The 16,146-nt window shown below is 47.8% G+C and overlaps 1 protein-coding gene across 4 annotated transcripts in view; it reads right to left on the bottom strand.

Annotated features, from left to right (window-relative positions):
• Positions 1 to 1,335: 1,335 nt before the first annotated feature.
• LOC118944438 (palmitoyltransferase ZDHHC1-like) overlaps positions 1,336 to 16,146 on the bottom strand; it is an 89,952-nt gene continuing 75,141 nt past the window's right edge. For 3 of the 4 annotated variants that reach the window (XM_036963703.1, XM_036963706.1, XM_036963704.1), the window contains exons 8-11: positions 14,025 to 14,116; positions 6,979 to 7,087; positions 5,341 to 5,443; positions 1,336 to 2,235 (exon numbers count right to left, since the gene is read on the bottom strand). In XM_036963703.1, the coding sequence (XP_036819598.1) occupies positions 1,670 to 2,235; positions 5,341 to 5,443; positions 6,979 to 7,087; positions 14,025 to 14,116 (870 nt within the window). In that variant the 3' untranslated portion in view covers positions 1,336 to 1,669. The remainder of the gene's footprint in view (positions 2,236 to 5,340; positions 5,444 to 6,978; positions 7,088 to 14,024; positions 14,117 to 16,146) is intronic. The other variant, XM_036963705.1, reaches the window with a different exon arrangement.

Genomic DNA, 16,146 nt, shown 5'->3' with positions numbered 1-16,146 from the left:
AAAGATGAACAGGTAACATTAGTTTACAAAGTGTAGACCTGGGAAGGCAGAACGTTACGGTTTCTTGCTTCCTGTACAAATCACCAAGGATTCTTCATTCAGAAAGACGCTTCAACAGGAAGAAATAAGAACAAGTAGAATCATACTAAAAGCTGTGTGTTTTATGATACAGGATGTTAACCTGAAGACGTGAACACAGGTACCATTTAGTGTTGTGGGGATTTTAATCATATAGGACGCATTTCAAATGGAACCCTATGAGCTAAGGGCTCTGTGGTCTAAAGTAGTGCACTATATAGGGAACAGGGTGCCATTGGGTCCTGATCTAAAGTAGTGTACTATATAGGGAACAGGGTGCCATAGGGCTCTGTGGTCTAAAGTAGTGCACTATATAGGGAACAGGGTGCCATTGGGTCCTGGTCTAAAGTAGTGTACTATATAGGGAACAGGGTGCCATAGGGCTCTGTGGTCTAAAGTAGTGCACTATATAGGGAACAGGGTGCCATTGGGTCCTGGTCTAAAGTAGTGTACTATATAGGGAACAGGGTGCCATAGGGCTCTGTGGTCTAAAGTAGTGCACTATATAGGGAACAGGGTGCCATTGGGCCCTGGTCTAAAGTAGTGTACTATATAGGGAACAGGGTGCCATTGGGCTCTGGTCTAAAGTAGTGCACTACATAGGGTACAGGGTGCCATAGGGTCCTGGTCTAAAATAGTGTACTATATAGGGAACAGGGTGCCATTGGGTCCTGGTCTAAAGTAGTGTACTATATAGGGAACAGGGTGCCATTGGGCTCTGGTCTAAAGTAGTGCACTATATAGAGAACAGGGTGCCATTGGGTCCTGGTCTAAAGTAGTGTACTATATAGGGAACAGGGTGCCATAGGGCTCTGTGGTCTAAAGTAGTGCACTATATAGGGAACAGGGTGCCATTGGGTCCTGGTCTAAAGTAGTGTACTATATAGGGAACAGGGTGCCATAGGGCTCTGTGGTCTAAAGTAGTGCACTACATAGGGTACAGGGTGCCATAGGGTCCTGGTCTAAAATAGTGTACTATATAGGGAACAGGGTGCCATTGGGTCCTGGTCTAAAGTAGTGTACTATATAGGGAACAGGGTGCCATTGGGCTCTGGTCTAAAGTAGTGCACTATATAGAGAACAGGGTGCCATTGGGTCCTGGTCTAAAGTAGTGTACTATATAGGGAACAGGGTGCCATTGGGTCCTGGTCTAAAGTAGTGTACTATATAGGGAACAGGGTGCCATTGGGCTCTGGTCTAAAGTAGTGCACTACATAGGGTACAGGGTGCCATTGGGCCCTGGACTAAAGTAGTGTACTATATAGGGAACAGGGTGCCATTGGGTCCTGGTCTAAAGTAGTGCACTACATAGGGAACAGGGTGCCATTGGGCTCTGGTCTAAAGTAGTGTACTGTATAGGGAACAGGGTGCCATTGGGGATGTAGTCATAGTTGAATAGTGGAGACTGTGGTATCAAGGCTCTTCCAGGCAGAACAGACAGTCAGTCAGACAGTCAGTCAGTCAGTCAGACAGTCAGCCAGCTAGTCAGCCAGCCAGCCAACCAGTCAGACAGCCAGCCAGCCCTCCAGCCCAGGGTGTAGTGGTCCATCCTGGGGCCCAGTGTGCAGTGGCCCATCCTGGGGGAGCTAGTCTACGCCATTGGGGTGCCTGCCCTGGAGCTATGGTTGGAGCTGGACCCAGGACCAGGCTGCTCCAGGCCTCTCCTACTGGCCTGTCTGCTGCTGTGTTTGTTGTCCCGGTGCTGGGCTCCTCCCCCCGGCTGTCCACTACTCCTACTGACGTAGACCGTAGGAGGCTGGGCAGCCATCTCAAACCTCTGCTCCCCCCCTCCCCCTGTCCTGCTGCTGTGTGCGGAGGACTTCCTCTTGGTCCGGGGCTGGGGCGAGGGATGGGGTCGGGCTGCAGTTAGCAGTAGAGAGCGTTGAGAAGACGCTGCAGTCCTACCCGTAGACGTTCCTGCCGCGGCGGAGGTGCCCAGTCGTGCCAACGCCACGGGGATCTCCTCCAGGGACTCTGCAGAGTCAGAGTGATACTCAGCAGGGGGCCCGGCGGGCAGCACGGGGTCAGGTTGGAGACCAGGATGTAGGGAGCTAGTGGGGGGCTGGGAGGCCCGCAGGGGGAAGGAGAGGTGCTGGTTCAGGGAGCTGGACAGGTGGGACACGGATGTGGGGACTGGAGTTACACTGCAGGAGTCTACTGGAGAACAGGACAGGAGGATGACAGAGAGGAGAGGAGGACGACAGAGAGGAGAGGAGGAGGACAGCAGAGGAGAAGAGAGGAGGAGGACAGAGAGGTGAGGAGGAGGACAGAGAGGAGAGGACAGAGGAGAGGAAGAGGACAGAGAGGAGAGGAGGAGGACAGCAGAGGAGAAGAGAGGAGGAGGACAGAGGTAGGAGGACAGAGAGGAGAGGAGGAGGACAGCAGAGGAGAAGAGAGGAGGAGGACAGAGGTAGGAGGACAGAGAGGAGAGGAGGAGGACAGCAGAGGAGAAGAGAGGAGAGGAGGAGGACAGAGAGGAGAGGAGGAGGACAGCAGAGGAGAAGAGAGGAGGAGGACAGAGGTAGGAGGACAGAGAGGAGAGGAGGAGGACAGCAGAGGAGAAGAGAGGAGAGGAGGAGGACAGAGAGGAGAGGAGGAGGACAGCAGAGGAGAAGAGAGGAGAGGACAGAGAGGAGAAGAGAGGAGAGGACAGAGGAGAGGAAGAGGACAGAGAGGAGAGGAGGAGGACAGCAGAGGAGAAGAGAGGAGGAGGACAGAGGTAGGAGGACAGAGAGGAGAGGAGGAGGACAGCAGAGGAGAAGAGAGGAGAGGAGGAGGACAGAGAGGAGGAGGACAGCAGAGGAGAAGAGAGGAGAGGACAGAGAGGAGAAGAGAGGAGAGGACAGCAGAGGAGGACAGGAAAGGGACAGACATTCACATCACAGAGCTGCTACTCAATATACATGAGCATAGAAATAGAATCAATAGAACAGGCCTCCAACCTCTCACCATGGCGATTTGTGGGTACACTAAAAATGGCTGTCCATTATGACATCATTGACTTGAAAGAGGATGCCTGTTCTATATTCCTTCTAGTTCTGTAGTAAGTATGACCTCGTTATAATGTCTTAGAATGACTAAATAACAGACCATTTCAGACTGTTGACAATTCTATACATTGAGAGAGAGAGAGGACATATTAAGGCGTGTTATAAGACATTATAAAGGCTCATACATGCTTATAATGCGTTCTAAAGCATTCTGTTTAACACAGGCTTTGTGTTTACCAACAGATACACTCATGTCACTTCAAGTAGCAGAGGACTAATGCTATATCAGCATGTCAAGTAGCAGAGGACTAATGTTATATCAGCATGTCAAGTAGCAGAGGACTAATGCTATATCAGCATGTCAAGTAGCAGAGGACTGATGCTATATCAGCATGTCAAGTAGCAGAGGACTAATGTTATATCAGCATGTCAAGGAGCAGAGGACTAATGTTATATCAGCATGTCAAGTAGCAGAGGACTAATGCTATATCAGCATGTCAAGTAGCAGAGGACTGATGCTATATCAGCATGTCAAGTAGCAGAGGACTAATGTTATATCAGCATGTCAAGTAGCAGAGGACTAATGTTATATCAGCATGTCAAGTAGAAGAGGACTAATGTTATATCAGCATGTCAAGTAGCAGAGGACTAATGTTATATCTGCATGTCAAGTAGCAGAGGACTAATGCTATATCAGCATGTCAAGGAGCAGAGGACTAATGTTATATCAGCATGTCAAGTAGCAGAGGACTAATGTTATATCAGCATGTCAAGGAGCAGAGGACTAATGTTATATCAGCATGTCAAGTAGCAGAGGACTAATGCTATATCAGCATGTCAAGTAGCAGAGGACTGACTAACTATATATCAGCATGTCAAGTAGCAGAAGACTGACTAATGTTATATCAGCATGTCAAGTAGCAGAGGACTAATGTTATATCAGCATGTCAAGTAGCAGAGGACTAATGTTATATCAGCATGTCAAGTAGCAGAGGACTAATGTTATATCAGCATGTCAAGTAGCAGAGGACTAATGTTATATCAGCATGTCAAGTAGCAGAGGACTGACTAATGTTATATCAGCATGTCAAGTAGCAGAGGACTAATGTTATATCAGCATGTCAAGTAGCAGGGGACTAATGTTATATCAGCATGTCAAGTAGCAGAGGACTAATGTTATATCAGCATGTCAAGTAGCAGAGGACTAATGCTATATCAGCATGTCAAGTAGCAGAGGACTGACTAACTATATATCAGCATGTCAAGTAGCAGAAGACTGACTAATGTTATATCAGCATGTCAAGTAGCAGAGGACTGACTAATGTTATATCAGCATGCCAAGTAGCAGAGGACTGCCTAACTATATATCAGCATGTCAAGTAGCAGAGGACTGACTAATGCTATATCAGCATGTCAAGTAGCAGAGGACTGACTAATGCTATATCAGCATGCCAAGTAGCAGAGGACTAATGTTATATCAGCATGTCAAGTAGCAGAGGACTGACTAATGCTGTATCAGCATGTCTCACCAGGTTCTGTAGTGTTGAAGGCCGGGGCTTTGTGTGTGTGGTCTCACCAGGTTCTGTAGTGTTGAAGGCTGGGGCTTTGTGTGTGTGTGGTCTCACCAGGTTCTGTACTGTTGAAGGCCGGGGCTTTGTGTGTGTGGTTCTGTAGTGTTGAAGGTCGGGGCTTTGTGTGTGTGGTCTCACCAGGTTCTGTAGTGTTGAAGGCCGGGGCTTTGTGTGTGTGGTCTCACCAGGTTCTGTACTGTTGAAGGCCGGGGCTTTGTGTGTGTGGTTCTGTAGTGTTGAAGGCCGGGGCTTTGTGTGTGTGGTCTCACCAGGTTCTGTAGTGTTGAAGGCCGGGGCTTTGTGTGTGTGGTCTCACCAGGTTCTGTAGTGTTGAAGGTCGGGGCTTTGTGTGTGTATGGTCTCACCAGGTTCTGTAGTGTTGAAGGCCAGGGCTTTGTGTGTGTGGTCTCACCAGGTTCTGTAGTGTTGAAGGCTGGGGCTTTGTGTGTGTGGTCTCACCAGGTTCTGTAATGTTGAAGGCCGGGGCTTTGTGTGTGTGTGGTCTCACCAGGTTCTGTAATGTTGAAGGCCGGGGCTTTGTGTGTGTGTGGTCTCACCAGGTTCTGTAGTGTTGAAGGCCAGGGCTTTGTGTGTGTGGTCTCACCAGGTTCTGTAATGTTGAAGGCTGGGGCTTTGTGTGTGTGGTCTCACCAGGTTCTGTAGTGTTGAAGGCCGGGGCTTTGTGTGTGTGTGGTTCTCACCAGGTTCTGTAGTGTTGAAGGCTGGGTCTCTGTTGCTGCTGGTCTCAGTGGAACGGTCGTTGATCACCTCCGCTGGCACTTTGTGGACTTTCTTCTTTTTCTTCTGCAAACACACAGGAGACCAGGAAGCATCTTTCAACACACACATGGTTCACATGAAGGTCAGAGACCAGGAAGCATCATTCAACACACACATGGTTCACATGAAGGTCAGAGACCAGGAAGCATCATTCAACACACACATGGTTCACATGAAGGTCAGAGACCAGGAAGCATCATTCAACACACACATGGTTCACATGAAGGTCAGAGACCAGGAAGCATCTTTCAACACACACATGGTTCACATGAAGGTCAGAGACCAGGAAGCATCTTTCAACACACACATGGTTCACATGAAGGTCAGAGACCAGGAAGCATCATTCAACAAACACATGGTTCACATGAAGGTCAGAGACCAGGAAGCATCTTTCAACACACACATGGTTCACATGAAGGTCAGAGACCAGGAAGCATCATTCAACACACACATGGTTCACATGAAGGTCAGAGACCAGGAAGCATCTTTCAACACACATGGTTCACATGAAGGTCAGAGACCAGGAAGCATCTTTCAACACACATGGTTCACATGAAGGTCAGAGACCAGGAAGCATCTTTCAACACACACATGGTTCACATGAAGGTCAGAGACCAGGAAGCATCTTTCAACACACATGGTTCACATGAAGGTCAGAGACCAGGAAGCATCATTCAACACACACATGGTTCACATGAAGGTCAGAGACCAGGAAGCATCTTTCAACACACATGGTTCACATGAAGGTCAGAGACCAGGAAGCATCATTCAACACACACACGGTTCACATGAAGGTCAGAGACCAGGAAGCATCTTTCAACACACACATGGTTCACATGAAGGTCAGAAACCAGGAAGCATCTTTCAACACACACACATGGTTCACATGAAGGTCAGAGACCAGGAAGCATCATTCAACACACACATGGTTCACATGAAGGTCAGAGACCAGGAAGCATCTTTCAACACACACACATGGTTCACATGAAGGTCAGAGACCAGGAAGCATCATTCAACACACACACATGGTTCACATGAAGGTCAGAGACCAGGAAGCATCTTTCAACACACACATGGTTCACATGAAGATCAGAGACCAGGAAGCATCTTTCAACACACACATGGTTCACATGAAGGTCAGAGACCAGGAAGCATCTTTCAACACACACATGGTTCACATGAAGGTCAGAGACCAGGAAGCATCATTCAACACACACACATGGTTCACATGAAGGTCAGAGACCAGGAAGCATCTTTCAACACACATTATTCACATGAAGGTCAGAATGAAGGATGTGGTTATAGCTTTGGTTCCATGATTGCCTTCATTTCTTACCCTTGTTTATGTGTTCTCTTACACATTGTGTGTGTGTGTGTGTGTGTGTGTACCTGGATGTGTTTTCTTGGTGCAGCTCTGTGCTCGGTAGAGACGGTGTGTGTGTGTGTGTGTGTGTGTGTGTATGTGTGTGTATGTGTGTGTGTGTGTACCTGGATGTGTTTCCGTGGTGCAGCTCTGTGCTCAGTGGAGACGGTGTGTGTGTGTGTGTGTGTGTGTGTACCTGGACGTGTTTCCGTGGTGCAGCTCTGTGCTCAGTAGAGACGGTGTGTAACTGCTCCTCTTCAACCATCCTGCTGGATGAACTATGAACTCTGCCGTTGCCATAGTACCTGACCCGCAACACAGACAGGAAGTTACAACACCCACTACAACAGTCACCTCTCACTGTGCCTTAGTTACAACACCCACTACAACAGTCACCTCTCACTGTGCCTTAGTTACAACAGTCACCTTTCACTGTACCTTAGTTACAACACCCACTACAACAGTCACCTCTCACTGTGCCTTAGTTACAACACCCACTACAACAGTCACCTCTCACTGTGCCTTAGTTACAACACCCACTACAACAGTCACCTCTCACTGTGCCTTAGTTACAACACCCACTACAACAGTCACCTCTCACTGTGCCTTAGTTACAACACCCACTACAACAGTCACCTGACATTGTGCCTTAGTTACAACACCTACTACAACAGTCACCTCTCACTGTGCCTTAGTTACAACAGTCACCTGACACTGTGCCTTAGTTACAACACCCACTACAACAGTCCCCTCTCACTGTGCCTTAGTTACAACACCCACTACAACAGTCACCTCTCACTGTGCCTTAGTTACAACACCCACTACAACAGTCACCTCTCACTGTGCCTTAGTTACAACACCCACTACAACAGTCACCTCTCACTGTGCCTTAGTTACAACACCCACTACAACAGTCACCTCTCACTGTGCCTTAGTTACAACAGTCACCTCTCACTGTGCCTTAGTTACAACACCCACTACAACAGTCACCTCTCACTGTAACTTAGTTACAACACCCACTACAACAGTCACCTCTCACTGTGCCTTAGTTACAACAGTCACCTGACACTGTGGCTTAGTTACAACACCCACTACAACAGTCACCTCTCACTGTGCCTTAGTTACAACACCCACTACAACAGTCACCTCTCACTGTGCCTTAGTTACAACACCCACTACAAGTCACCTCTCACTGTGCCTTAGTTACAACACCCACTACAACAGTCACCTCTTACTGTAACTTAGTTACAACACCCACTACAACAGTCACCTCTCACTGTGCCTTAGTTACAACACCCACTACAACAGTCACCTGACACTGTGCCTTAGTTACAACAGTCACCTCTCACGGCCAACTGTGTGAAGGACAGAGACAACGTAAAAGCCCGGGCGAGTTAGCAGTTTGACAACAGGCTTTTTAATGTAGATTTGGCCGGTTTTAAGTGAACAAAATGGCCAATCCTATTCTAAAATGTCTCCCATGTCCCAAAACATTTTCCCTCCAGCCAGGTTTGGCCAGTAGTAACTCTGTCAGGGACCCCTCTGAGTCTGTTGTCCTCTTAGCTGTGGCTGGCTGGTCTTTGTTTAGTCTATTTTAGAAGACTGTGTTAGCTGCACCTTCCCAGCTTATTGAGCTTTTAATGTAGCTAGCTAAGTGACTGGAGCACGGCTCCAACCATGCAAATCAAGAATGTTGTGGTTAAAGCACTCAGGTTCCCATTCTGTTAGCATAGCAGCGGTAGGAACACATTCTGTTAGCGTAGCAGCGGTAGGAACACATTCTGTTAGCGTAGCAGCGGTAGGAACACATTCTGTTAGCGTAGCAGCGGTAGGAACACATTCTGTTAGCGTAGCAGCGGTTGGAACACAACACATTCTGTTAGCGTAGCAGCGGTAGGAACACAACACATTCTGTTAGCATAGCAGCGGTAGGAACACATTCTGTTAGCATAGCAGCGGTTGGAACACATTCTGTTAGCGTAGCAGCGGTTGGAACACATTCTGTTAGCGTAGCAGCGGTAGGAACACAACACATTATGTTAGCGTAGCAGCGGTAGGAACACAACACATTCTGTTAGCATAGCAGCGGTAGGAACACATTCTGTTAGCATAGCAGCGGTAGGAACACAACACATTCTGTTAGCATAGCAGCGGTAGGAACACAACACATTCTGTTAGCATAGCAGCGGTAGGAACACATTCTGTTAGCATAGCAGCGGTAGGAACACATTCTGTTAGCATAGCAGCGGTAGGAACACATTCTGTTAGCATAGCAGCGGTAGGAACACAACACATTCTGTTAGCATAGCAGCGGTAGGAACACAACACATTCTGTTAGCATTGCAGCGGTAGGAACACATTCTGTTAGCATAGCAGCGGTAGGAACACATTCTGTTAGCATAGCAGCGGTAGGAACACAACACATTCTGTTAGCATAGCAGCGGTAGGAACACAACACATTCTGTTAGCATAGCAGCGGTAGGAACACAACGCATTCTGTTAGCATAGCAGCGGTAGGAACACAACACATTCTGTTAGCATAGCAGCGGTAGGAACACATTCTGTTAGCATAGCAGCGGTAGGAACACAACACATTCTGTTAGCATAGCAGCGGTAGGAACACAACACATTCTGTTAGCATAGCAGCGGTAGGAACACAACACATTCTGAGACAGAGAGAGAGAGAGATATTATGGAACCTTCAAACAACACTAATTGTATTAGTCACCATGACACATCACCCAAACCTCATATAAAACCAGATCTAAATCTAAATCTGTTGTCTGTCCCACTAGTGTCGGTCCAAACCTCATACAACCAGTTCTGTTGTCTGTCCCACTAGAGTCACCCAAACCTCATATACAACCAGATCTGTTGTCTGTCCCACTAGAGTCACCCAAACCTCATATACAACCAGATCCTGTTGTCTGTCCCACTAGTGTCGGTCCAAACCTCATATACAACCAGATCCTGTTGTCTCTCCCACTAGTGTCGGTCCAAACCTCATATACAACCAGATCCTGTTGTCTGTCCCACTAGAGTCACCCAAACCTCATATACAACCAGATCTGATGTCTGTCCCACTAGTGTCGGTCCAAACCTCATATACAACCAGATCTGATGTCTGTCCCACTAGTGTCGGTCCAAACCTCATATACAACCAGATCCTGTTGTCTGTCCCACTAGTGTCGGTCCAAACCTCATATACAACCAGATCCTGTTGTCTGTCCCACTAGTGTCACCCAAACCTCATATACAACCAGATCCTGTTGTCTGTCCCACTAGTGTCGGTCCAAACCTCATATACAACCAGATCTGTTGTCTGTCCCACTAGTGTCGGTCCAAACCTCATATACAACCAGATCCTGTTGTCTGTCCCACTAGTGTCGGTCCAAACCTCATATACAACCAGATCCTGTTGTCTGTCCCACTAGTGTCACCCAAACCTCATATACAACCAGATCCTGTTGTCTGTCCCACTAGAGTCACCCAAACCTCATATACAACCAGATCCTGTTGTCTGTCCCACTAGAGTCACCCAAACCTCACATACAACCAGATCCTGTTGTCTGTCCCACTAGTGTCGGTCCAAACCTCATATACAACCAGATCTGTTGTCTGTCCCACTAGTGTCGGTCCAAACCTCATATACAACCAGATCCTGTTGTCTGTCCCACTAGTGTCGGTCCAAACCTCATATACAACCAGATCCTGTTGTCTGTCCCACTAGTGTCACCCAAACCTCATATACAACCAGATCCTGTTGTCTGTCCCACTAGAGTCACCCAAACCTCATATACAACCAGATCCTGTTGTCTGTCCCACTAGAGTCACCCAAACCTCACATACAACCAGATCCTGTTGTCTGTCCCACTAGAGTCACCCAAACCTCACATACAACCAGATCCTGTTGTCTGTCCCACTAGAGTCACCCAAACCTCATATACAACCAGATCCTGTTGTCTGTCCCACTAGAGTCACCCAAACCTCATATACAACCAGATCCTGTTGTCTGTCCCACTAGAGTCACCCAAACCTCATATACAACCAGATCCTGTTGTCTGTCCCACTAGAGTCACCCAAACCTCATATACAACCAGATCCTGTTGTCTGTCCCACTAGAGTCACCCAAACCTCATATACAACCAGATCCTGTTGTCTGTCCCACTAGAGTCACCCAAACCTCATATACAACCAGATCCTGTTGTCTGTCCCACTAGAGTCACCCAAACCTCATATACAACCAGATCCTGTTGTCTGTCCCACTAGTGTCGGTCCAAACCTCATATACAACCAGATCCTGTTGTCTCTCCCACTAGTGTCGGTCCAAACCTCATATACAACCAGATCCTGTTGTCTGTCCCACTAGAGTCACCCAAACCTCATATACAACCAGATCCTGTTGTCTGTCCCACTAGTGTCACCCAAACCTCATATACAACCAGATCTGATGTCTGTCCCACTAGAGTCACCCAAACCTCATATACAACCAGATCCTGTTGTCTATCCCACTAGTGTCACCCAAACCTCATATACAACCAGATCCTGTTGTCTGTCCCACTAGAGTCACCCAAACCTCACATACAACCAGATCCTGTTGTCTGTCCCACTAGAGTCACCCAAACCTCACATACAACCAGATCCTGTTGTCTGTCCCACTAGTGTCGGTCCAAACCTCATATACAACCAGATCCTGTTGTCTGTCCCACTAGTGTCGGTCCAAACCTCATATACAACCAGATCCTGTTGTCTCTCCCACTAGTGTCGGTCCAAACCTCATATACAACCAGATCCTGTTGTCTGTCCCACTAGAGTCACCCAAACCTCATATACAACCAGATCTGTTGTCTGTCCCACTAGAGTCACCCAAACCTCACATACAACCAGATCCTGTTGTCTGTCCCACTAGAGTCACCCAAACCTCACATACAACCAGTTCTGTTGTCTGTCCCACTAGTGTCGGTCCAAACCTCATATACAACCAGATCTGATGTCTGTCCCACTAGTGTCGGTCCAAACCTCATATACAACCAGATCCTGTTGTCTGTCCCACTAGTGTCGGTCCAAACCTCATATACAACCAGATCTGTTGTCTGTCCCACTAGAGTCACCCAAACCTCACATACAACCAGATCCTGTTGTCTGTCCCACTAGAGTCACCCAAACCTCACATACAACCAGATCCTGTTGTCTGTCCCACTAGTGTCGGTCCAAACCTCATATACAACCAGATCCTGTTGTCTGTCCCACTAGTGTCGGTCCAAACCTCATATACAACCAGATCCTGTTGTCTCTCCCACTAGTGTCGGTCCAAACCTCATATACAACCAGATCCTGTTGTCTCTCCCACTAGAGTCACCCAAACCTCATATACAACCAGATCCTGTTGTCTGTCCCACTAGAGTCACCCAAACCTCATATACAACCAGATCCTGTTGTCTGTCCCACTAGAGTCACCCAAACCTCATATACAACCAGATCCTGTTGTCTCTCCCACTAGAGTCACCCAAACCTCACATACAACCAGATCCTGTTGTCTCTCCCACTAGAGTCACCCAAACCTCACATACAACCAGATCCTGTTGTCTGTCCCACTAGAGTCACCCAAACCTCATATACAACCAGATCCTGTTGTCTGTCCCACTAGAGTCACCCAAACCTCATATACAACCAGATCCTGTTGTCTGTCCCACTAGAGTCACCCAAACCTCATATACAACCAGATCCTGTTGTCTGTCCCACTAGAGTCACCCAAACCTCATATACAACCAGATCCTGTTGTCTGTCCCACTAGAGTCACCCAAACCTCATATACAACCAGATCCTGTTGTCTCTCCCACTAGTGTCGGTCCAAACCTCATATACAACCAGATCCTGTTGTCTGTCCCACTAGTGTCGGTCCAAACCTCATATATAACCAGATCCTGTTGTCTGTCCCACTAGTGTCGGTCCAAACCTCATATACAACCAGATCCTGTTGTCTGTCCCACTAGAGTCACCCAAACCTCATACAACCAGATCCTGTTGTCTGTCCCACTAGAGTCACCCAAACCTCATACAACCAGATCCTGTTGTCTGTCCCACTAGTGTCGGTCCAAACCTCATATACAACCAGATCCTGTTGTCTGTCCCACTAGAGTCACCCAAACCTCATATACAACCAGATCTGATGTCTGTCCCACTAGTGTCGGTCCAAACCTCATATACAACCAGATCCTGTTGTCTGTCCCACTAGTGTCGGTCCAAACCTCATATACAACCAGTTCTGTTGTCTGTCCCACTAGTGTCGGTCCAAACCTCATATACAACCAGATCCTGTTGTCTCTCCCACTAGTGTCGGTCCAAACCTCATATACAACCAGATCCTGTTGTCTGTCCCACTAGTGTCGGTCCAAACCTCATATACAACCAGATCCTGTTGTCTGTCCCACTAGTGTCGGTCCAAACCTCATATACAACCAGTTCTGTTGTCTGTCCCACTAGTGTCGGTCCAAACCTCATATACAACCAGTTCTGTTGTCTGTCCCACTAGTGTCGGTCCAAACCTCATATACAACCAGATCCTGTTGTCTGTCCCACTAGTGTCGGTCCAAACCTCATATACAACCAGTTCTGTTGTCTGTCCCACTAGTGTCGGTCCAAACCTCATATACAACCAGATCCTGTTGTCTCTCCCACTAGTGTCGGTCCAAACCTCATATACAACCAGATCCTGTTGTCTGTCCCACTAGTGTCGGTCCAAACCTCATATACAACCAGATCCTGTTGTCTGTCCCACTAGTGTCAGTCCAAACCTCATAAAACCAGTTCAGTACAACTGACATCATCCCGTGGGTTTGGACTAAAACAACATATCAACAGATTTTACAAGCCAGCTAAAGGGGAACATCCCACTAAATAGCCATTAAAGTGTGTATTCTTTAACGAGGTTAACGGGCAGATTTACAGATACTACTACTACTAAACAAACTACAGGCTGTCCAAGGCACCGGAGGGACTGAGGCGTGTGGATGAAACTCCCAGCAGCCAGTTAAAGAAGGACATTACCATTCAGCACCGCCACTAGGGTTGTCACATTCTGGTAACTTTCCCCAAATTCTCAGGTTTTCTAGAAAATCTGTGTCAGGAGGGAATACGCAGGAAATTCAGAAGTCCTCCACGCAGGAAAACCAGCAGGGGAATTATGGGAAAGTTAGTGGAATTTTGCAACTTTAACCACAAGTGAACAGAATAACAACTCACTCTAGCCCCCCCCGCGCTGCAGCCATGGTGGTAGGATCCTCCACCTCCATCTCAGGGTTGGTATAGCCCAGAGTCCCTGAGTAGCTTACATCCTGAGAGAGAGAAAATAGGTAGGGAGAGGCAGGGAGAGTTAAAGAGAAGGAGAGAGAGAGAGAGAAAGAGAGAGAGGTAGGGAGAAGGAGAGAGAGAAAGAGGTAGAGAGAGGTAGGGAGAAGAAGAGAGAGAGAAGGAGAGAGAGAGAGAGAGGTAGGGAGAAGAATAGAGAGGAGAGAGAGAGAGAGATAGGTGTAGGGAGAAAGAGAAAGAGGTAGAGAGAGTTAAAGAGAGAGAGAGAGAGGGGGAGAGAGAGAGAGAGAAAGTGAGAGAGGGATTATGGAGTGAAATGGCTAAATGAGGGCATCACTGACTGGACAGAGTCCAGGAGGAACTGAAGAGACCTGAGCCAGTCCAGATGGAACAGACAGACAGCACCCTGTAGTGATGAAATGAACAGACAGACAGACAGACAGACAGACAGGGTTAGGGTGAGGCGAGGTTTCAGTGAGATGGTTAGGGTCTGGGTGAGGTGAGGTTTCAGTGAGGTGGTTAGAGTCTGGGTGAGGTTTCAGTGAGGTGGTTAGAGTCTGGGTGAGGTTTCAGTGAGGTGGTTAGAGTCTGGGTTAGGTTTCAGTGAGGTGGTTAGGGTCTGGTGAGGATTCAGTGAGATGGTTGGAGTCTGGGTGAGGTTTCACTGAGCCTCAGGGCTCAGCTTGGGATTGGTTATGAGGAATCCTTGTGGTTTTGTCAGCCTGCTGTGAGTTATAGGAGAGCACTGTGTTTTATAAGGTGGGTTATAGTTCGGTTAGACAGAGAGCCTATGTCCCAAATACAACCCTATTCCCTATATAGTGGTACTACTATAGACCAGAGCCCTATTCCCTATATAGTGGTACTACTATAGACCAGATACCTATTCCCTATATAGTGGTACTACTATATACCAGAGCCCTATTCCCTATATAGTGGTACTACTATAGACCAGAGCCCTATTCCCTATATAGTGGTACTACTATAGACCAGAGCCCTATTCCCTATATAGTGGTACTACTACAGACCAGAGCCCTATTCCCTATATAGTGGTACTACTATAGACCAGAGCCCTATTCCCTATATAGTGCACTACATTAGACCAGAGCCCTATTCCCTATATAGGGCACTACTTTCAACCAGAGCCCTATTCCCTATATAGTGCACTACTTTCAACCAGAGCCTTATTCCCTATATAGGGCACTACTTTCAACCAGAGCCCTATTCCCTATATAGTGCACTACTTTCAACCAGAGCCTTATTCCCTATATAGGGCACTACTTTCAACCAGAGCCCATGTGGACTGGGCCGGGGCCAGAGCTGTGGTTTGATGGGACTACTGTGTGTGTGTGTGTTGCAGGACGGGGTTCTTTGTGAGTGTGCCAGGTGCAGCTGGTGGGTAGATGTCCATCCCGTCAGCTGCTGGGTTTTGGTCACAGCCAGACAACCCAGGCCAAGCCTAACAGAGCGTCACCATGGTTACCCAAACCCAGCATGCAGCCCAGACTGGGAGAGCAGCCAACGATCACAGGGCAGGGAGGTGTGTGTGTGTGTGTGTGTGTGTGTGTGTGTGTGTGTGTGTGTGTGTGTGTATGTAAGGACTTGTAAGTCTGCATTTGACGGCGTGATTGTGGACGGGTGTGTCTGTGTGAAGTCAGAGTCAGTAATTATATCAGGACAGGTGTAAAGTCAGAGTCAGTAATTATATCAGGACAGGTATAAAGCCAGGGTCAGTAACTATCAGGACAGGTGTGAAGCCAGGGTCAGTAACTATCAGGACAGGTGTGAAGTCAGGGTCAGTAACTATCAGGACAGGTGTAAAGTCAGAGTCAGTAATTATATCAGGACAGGTATAAAGCCAGGGTCAGTAACTATCAGGACAGGTGTGAAGCCAGGGTCAGTAATTATATCAGCGCAGGTGTGAAGTCAGGGTCAGTAACTGTCAGGACAGGTGTGAAACCAGGGTCAGTAACTATCTGGACAGGTGTGAAGTCAGGGTCAGTAACTGTCAGGACAGGTATGAAGCCAGGGTCAGTAACTATAAGGACAGGTATGA

The sequence above is a fragment of the Oncorhynchus mykiss genome, chromosome 26 (genome assembly GCF_013265735.2).
Source record: "Oncorhynchus mykiss isolate Arlee chromosome 26, USDA_OmykA_1.1, whole genome shotgun sequence".
NCBI classification, from domain to species: Eukaryota; Metazoa; Chordata; class Actinopteri; order Salmoniformes; family Salmonidae; genus Oncorhynchus; species Oncorhynchus mykiss.
Note: the sequence above shows the minus strand (reverse complement) of the source record. Positions and strands in the feature narration are given on the sequence as shown.